Here is a 7,661-nt window from a genome sequence, read left to right as displayed (position 1 = left end):
AGATCTGCTTGATTCGGGGAGTACGCCAGAAGATCCCACGAAGGGAAGACGTAGTCCATTCATGCTCCTAAGGCCAACACCCTTAGTCCGGAGCCCTATCGTATCCGTAAGGCCAACGTCCATAGACATAATTATTCCATGTTAAAATGAGTTAGTTAGGAAATAGAAAATATGTTTTATATTGTGCCTATCAAGACCTCTCCATGAACAGAACTCAGAGAACTGGAGAAATGAAGTAAAATCGACCAATAAAGAAGAAGATACAGTTAACTAAGAGGTTGTATATTTATCATAAATATGTGAGCTCTTTCTCTCGGCGCGTATATTTAGATTTATTCATTATCTAAATCGATTGTCTTTAACTATTTCCATTTTTGTATGATTTTGTTTATTTTAGTTTATTAAATTTTTCGTTATTATTTGTTTAAAAAATGCCCCTTGATAACTCTCTGAATCAAATCCATATCATATCCAAATGCGTGTTAATCCGTGTGTTATAAATTTCATTAACTGGTGTTGGGAAGTCCTGACGAACAAGAAGGTGAATTCGCCATCACCAACTTTCGCTCTGAATATATTTTAACTGTAAGTCCCTCCGCACTCGAATTTCCTTAGATTAGGAAAAGCAATTCTTTTGGACAACTAGAGAACTAGTTTCACCAACTAGAAGCCGATTAAGTGATACAAGAGTAATAAATTACTCTGTACCCCTGCTAGATCTCACATATATATATGTTACAGTCAAAACCCGTTTTTAGTTAGAACGCGTTTTAACTACTTGAAACTAGTTTATACTGAATATTAGTTTTAACTGTTACCGGCAAAGTTTGAAATCCGGCATTCTATAGAATGCCTAGGCATTGTATATAATGCCTAAAACTAGCCGGCAATCTATGAAACGATTTTTATTTTACAGATTTCCTAGGCATTCTATAGAATGCCAAATGAGAAACCGGCAAAGTATGAAATACATCTCCGTTTCGTTTCAAATATCACGTGGCAAGGCACGTGACTTTTAACGAGCGGCTCAGGCTTAGAATTTGTCAGTTGCACTTTGCGGTTTGTTCGGGAGTGTCGAAATACGCAATTTTACTTAAATTTGTTCAACAAAAAATTAGTTTTTTACTGTGGTCCATGAAAATGGAGGAGCAAGCTGTAGTGTTGGAGAAGGTGTCATGGTCTATAGACATGAAACAACGATTCGACGATGAACTGTGCAAAATTCGAGTTAATGCCTCAAAAAACAGTATTTTCTTAACCGAAACTACTTACCAGAAGTTAATAAATGATGTACAAAAAGCCAAAATGACTACTAAGAAGGAACCCAGGGACTATTGGTTGCTGAATCGCTATGATGTGATGATTGTAGAAAACAAAAGTAAACTCATTTATCCTGTTAAAGAAGGCGTCAGTACTATACAGTATTACGTCACGGACTCAGAGTTATTTCACGTACTTCATGAAGCTCATTTGGCTATTGGACACGGAGGACGTGATAGAATGTTGAAAGAACTTTCAATCAAATACAAAAATGTTACACGTCATGATATTGAACTGTACATCCACCTTTGTGAACCTTGCCAGAAAAAACAGAAAGGTATTAAAAAGGGCATTGTTGTGAAACCTATGATTTTTTCCGAATTTAATTCCCGTTGTCAAGTAGATCTTATTGACTTTCAGTCTCAGCCAGATAGAGAATACAAATTTATTATGGTGTACCAAGATCATCTCACAAAATTTGTGATTCTTAAGTCTCTAACGTCGAAAAGAGCTGAAGAAGTAGCCTACAACCTAGTGGACATATTCTCGTTGCTTGGAGCGCCGTCTATATTACAGTCTGACAATGGTAGGGAATTTGCGAATAATGTGGTGACCAGCTTGAAGGAGTTTTGGCCAGCACTGAAGATCGTCCATGGGAAGCCTCGCCATTCACAAAGCCAGGGTAGTGTCGAAAGAGCTAATCAAGATATCGAAAATATGCTCTGTACTTGGATGCAGGACAACAAATCTGACCGCTGGAGTGAAGGACTACGTTTCGTTCAATTTATGAAAAATAGAGCTTATCATTCTGGGATCAAAAGAACACCATACGAAGCTCTTTTTGGCTGCAAACCTAAAGTAGGGCTTTCTTTTCTACCAGAATTAAAAGACATAAATACAGAGGAGCAGCTAGAAAAAGTAATAGAAAGCGTCAAAACAATGGAAAAAGGTGAAACTAATCAGATTACGCAAGATGAGATTATAGTCGTTAGTGGAGTAAACCAACACGATGAAGACATGCTTACTGAAGAGATTTCCGTTTCTGATACCTGTTGTGTGTGTTTAAAGGAAACAAGTGATGCACTTGCATGCAAAAAATGTCGTCAAAAAATTCATACCTTCTGTGGCCATGCTAGTAAAGATGATGAAATGGATATTTTGTGCACCCTTTGTTTCAAAACTGAAAATGCTATTGAAGGTAAAATAAATTCTAAAATCAATCTGGAAATACAAGCCAAAAAATGAAAATAAATTCGGAAAAAAAATTTCCCACTGCTTCTTTGGGAACTACTGTGCGAGTTCCTATTCCTGACGTCGACAAGGGGCGAGGTGATTCGCGCAATATATTGGCAATTGTAATGAGTGTGACAGAGGATGGTTTCTACCGACTTGGAACTTCTGAAGGAATTTTAAAACAAGTATATGCGAGATCACAATTCACTCCATGCCCCAAGAACTTGCTTAGAATTGAAGATATTCCTGACCATGAAATTCCTCTCCGGTCAGTTGCAATTGCTCAGTCCAGTGGAAGCGGCCAAGGATTCGTCAAATGTATGTGTAAAACAAAGTGCCAAAATATGAAATGTCTTTGCGTGAAAAATGTAATGAAATGTAATTCAAAATGTCATTCAAGCCTACCATGTTGCAACAAGTAGGTTAATTGTAATTTTTTATATGAAAATTTTGTTTCCCTTAATAAGAAAGGCATAAATTTTGTTTTGTACAACTTTCATTTTTCTTTACGTATTTTGAATAAATTTTTTTAATGGCACTCTCATTATTTTTTCAGAATAACATTTGTATTTTTGAAGAATGCACGTCATTTATATAATAGCCTTATCAAATTTTTTTTTCATACTTTGCCTAAATAGCATTTGTCATTCTATAGAATGCCTAGGTATTATATACAATGCCTAGGGAAAGTATGTAATAATTCTCATATTTCATAGATTGCCTAAAAATGCCAGGCATTATATACAATGCCTAGGTATTCTATAGAATGCCGGCTTTTCATATACTTTGCCGGTAACATATATATAATAATAATAATTTTTTTTTATTTGTTAACTGTCTGTGTCGTAAATATCTCGAAGTTTGTGATGATAGTGTTTGTTTTTTTTACTCAAAGACTATATTTTCTATTTTTTATCCATTAATTTATTACAATTATAACTTACTTATATATTTAAATTAATTTTATAAGATCAATAATCTAATGAAACTGAAGAAATCTGAAATCGGATCGCATATTTTAAGTGTTTGGTGATTAATAAATAATAAAAATATTAAGCAAAACAAAGAGTTCTTTTAAGTATTTATTCAATTTATAAGTGCACTCCATCTACAATTTTTCATGACACTTATTAACAGTTTCAATACCTAGAATACTCATAAATGTTTTTAAGACGTACTAAAATACTTTACTTTTACAGTGTTATAAAGTTCATAATACAAGGATCATTCAAGATTAAATGAGACTTTTAGGTCTATAATTTCGAAAAGTACGATAAAACCCGAAAAGGGAGTAGCATAATCCATCCCAAGATTTCGGTAGCAAACATGACATATTTAGCTCATGCGTGACAGTTTTAGCGATCATGACAGAAGGTAATGTGTCCGCAACGGTAAAGCAGTGGTGCGTAATCAAATTTCTCGTGAAGGAAATGATTAAACGTGCTGAAATTTTGAAAAGATTGAGTGCACAGTATGGGAAACAAACGCAATCGCAGGCAAGAGTGTACAGATGGTGTCAACAATCAGGCAAAGAATGAAAGCTGATGACGAATGAAGCACTTGGACATGTTTGTCCAACTGCAGTAACGCCAGTGAATATTGCACAAGTTAAGCAAGTTATCCTGGAGAACAGGCGAGTAACCATGAGACAAATTGCAGGGGAAGTGTTCATCAGTGTCAGTGATGTTGAGAAACTCATCAACAAGCACTTAATATTCTGCAAGATGTGTGCAAGATGGGTTCCCCGAACACTGACATGTGATCAGAAATGGGTACACAAGGAGACATGTGAGCAGCTTCTGAATCAGTTTTGTATCGTAGGTGATTAGCTCCTAGCGATTATCATTCATTTAGGCTCCTTAAAAAGCACCTGGAAGAAACGAAATTCCATACTGATAATGAACAGTAGCAAGTTGGCCTGTGCTGGTTATGACGTCAGCTCACTTCTTTGTAAGAAAAAAGTATCAAGGACCTATACCGCCGCTGGGAACAGCGTCTACACAGATAGAGAGTATTCCGAAAAATTGAAATAGTTTATACATGTTTTGGACATTCCTTTTGGTCTGTAGACATGTTTAATCTTGAATAACCCTTGTAAATGGTGATGTAAAAGTTAGTAAATTTTGACCAACAAACATATCGTTTTCACAGAAGTATTCAGAATAACATTAATCTTTTAGTGAAGTAAAAATCTTACATAAATTTCGTGTTTATTGCTAAACATTGAATTAACACCTTATGTTCATTTTTACAACTTAATCTTATCATAATGTAGTGAAATCAACTCATCCAATTTTGTTTGTAACTCACTTGTGCTTTTAATATTATCACAATTTCTACAGTTACTTTTCTAACTTTTCATTTACACTTCTGCCCATTAAAATTACTACATCATGAAGGCATGCAAATTTCATCTTTCCTGCTGCCTTCAACGCAAAATTTGAACGAAAGGTATAGTCCAGCATGCTGGTTGTCCTCTACCTCTGTCAGTGTCTGTCCCATTATACTATATGTGTAAAATAAATATAAATTTTCTATTTGCTTTCCTTCCTAATGTAACAGTTTTAATGGCCAGCAGTGTGGTTGTATTTACTACCAGAATTACTCAAAACATTTCTACGTCACGATGAGTATTTATGTGAAAACCGGACATCCTACCGATCAAAATTCCTAAAAATATAATTTTCATTATGTTGTGCCTGACTTGTACTTGAACAATGAAAACAAATATACACTTTGTGTGATTTGTTAGTACGTTGACAATTAATAAAATAGGTTGTTCTGCTATGAAATTTACAGTAAATCAACAACGTATGAAATAATACGTAATTTACAATAATAATTGTATTTAATGCTGAGTAATAAATTCAAATACATTTCAAATATAGCCTATTAAAAACTGACAGTTGATAGCACGTGAATAGTGAACGTAATCAATGCATATATAAATACATATAATGCTGAATTACAATAGAGAATAATGAAAATGTAGGAACAAAAACTATACTTTATAATATGTTCCATAAGTTTAAAATATAGAAAAAAACACGAACAGTTCCAGTAAACTAAAACAGAGAAGTTACTGTACACAGCATCTTCTCTGTAAAGGATAATCACATTTACACCAGCATACATTTGCTATTTAATCCTTTACAAGCCATCTAAATTACATGGTTCCGTAGAATATAATTTAATGGCCTGAGAATGTTCATAACTGGAGCATAATTTGCGAACGACGCTGGATTTTCTCATGTCAGTCTTACATTATGTTAAAATGTATATGTGCAAAATCGTTGAAAATTTAGAAAACCAGTATTTATTCTTTTATCTTTGACTTCAGCCGTTCTCAAGGGGGTTCTAAAATGCCTGCATGTAATTTATGTAGAAACAAATAACTGATCTCGCTGTAGCCGGACTGGATATTTACGTAAAACCAATTATGTGTCTTAATTTAAAACACGTGTTACTAGTTATATATGCACGAAGAAAGTCAACACATCTGACAGAAAAGAATATTATATGTTAATTAATGTTTATGGCGTAAATTTTACATTTCCCGAAGCAAACTGTTCATTGAAAACTTGTGACAGCAGTTCCTCCATTTCATGTTCTTACTTTAAGCCAGGGTGTCCAACCTTTTTGTTTGATGGGACACATTGGAAGATGTCATGGAGTTTGGGCCACAAGTATATTATATATACTTGTGGCTCAATCCTTAAATATACAAGTATATTTAATGATTAACATGTCTAGATTATAGTGCGCACCGAAATTTTCGCAAAACGATGAATAATGCAAATTTTTGTAGGGCATAGTGTAGAATTTTATAATTCGGACTGTCAATTCATAAGCAAAATTGCTTATGGAAGAAATACATTTGATGGGTTAGTAATCACGAGAGAGAATATTAATAAGTATTAAATCTTTACTACGTAAAACTATATTTTAAAGAATTACTTCTACAGACACTTTCAATTTTTATTTAAAATAGATAAATTCATTTATTATAAAGGAGACAAACAAAAATTTTTATTCGACTAATATATTTATAAATAATATCTAGCCCAAAAAGTAGGCAGTGTGCCAAATAATAATTTTTACGCCAAACTAAAAAAGAGTAGCCAACTTTGGCGCAAAGTAGCCAAATCATGCAACACTCGAAGGAATACTAAATAAAGCTGCAGTTGGGACTGAAATGATTATAGATCCAAATGCGGGGAAAGGAGAAAAAGGACAAAAGATAAAAAGTGAAGAGGGTTGGAAAATTAAGAGTTTATACTTCCATAACAGAAAGTCTATTTAACCTTTCTCACTACTTTTTCTCTTTTGGCCTTTCTTTCCTTTACCCGAATTTGAGTCTATAATTTTTTTAGTCTCAACTTTAGCTTTATTTAGTATTCCTTCCTCATTCACACATTTCAAACTATTTGAAAATATTCCCCTTTTACTCTATGTATAAAGGTTTACGGCTTTGTCAAACTTCTTTTATTGAGTTTGTGCCGTTGAAATAAATAAGTAAAACAAAATTTAAAAAATTCGTCAGTTTTGTTTAAACGTTTATTGGACCGCATTGGAACTTGCTTTGGACCGCATGCGGCCCGCGAGTTGGACATCCCTGCTGTAAACAATTAATTCGTCTTAACCATTGTATTATATATATATATATATATATATATGTATATCAATCATAAAAAACAAAAACCTCGAACATATATCTCGAAATTTATAGTCTAACCACAAAACTACCACAATGCCACCGGTGCTATTTATATTAGTAAAAAATTACATTAAAACGTTTTAAAATTTTATGTATCAAAAACGGCTGAAAAGAGTAAATATAGGAATTTTTATTTTTTCTTGTTATCGATAATATATATAATTTAATAAATGTAAATGTGACATGAGAAAAGTCTGTTTTGTAAGGTGTTATGGTTTACAGAGCTTAACTATATATTAGATAAGCTTCATTACTAAAACAAGTTTATTGTGAACTAGCAAGCCGTTTGTTCGTAAAAGTTAACTATTCATATTTTGACAAGTAAGATCATCTTCTATACTCATCAGTTCTAGTAAAGATGTACAGTACAATACTGTACATACTCAAAACTTATATTTAGTTCAAATTATAATTTGAAACTAATAGATAAAAGCCGACTTTACAACTACAG

General features: G+C 33.3%; 1 protein-coding gene across 1 annotated transcript; it reads left to right on the top strand.

The window, feature by feature from the left end:
* Positions 1 to 913: 913 nt before the first annotated feature.
* Positions 914 to 2,655, top strand: LOC111613232 (KRAB-A domain-containing protein 2-like). The gene has a single exon (XM_023354579.1). It carries the CDS (start codon positions 1,135 to 1,137, stop codon positions 2,503 to 2,505), a length of 1,371 nt encoding a protein of 456 aa, XP_023210347.1. The 5' UTR covers positions 914 to 1,134; the 3' UTR covers positions 2,506 to 2,655.
* Positions 2,656 to 7,661: the final 5,006 nt, after the last annotated feature.

This window comes from Centruroides sculpturatus, unplaced genomic scaffold (assembly GCF_000671375.1).
Source record: "Centruroides sculpturatus isolate CEXI.00-Female unplaced genomic scaffold, Cexi_2.0 scaffold1867, whole genome shotgun sequence".
Taxonomy (NCBI): Eukaryota; Metazoa; Arthropoda; class Arachnida; order Scorpiones; family Buthidae; genus Centruroides; species Centruroides sculpturatus.
Note: the sequence above shows the minus strand (reverse complement) of the source record. Positions and strands in the feature narration are given on the sequence as shown.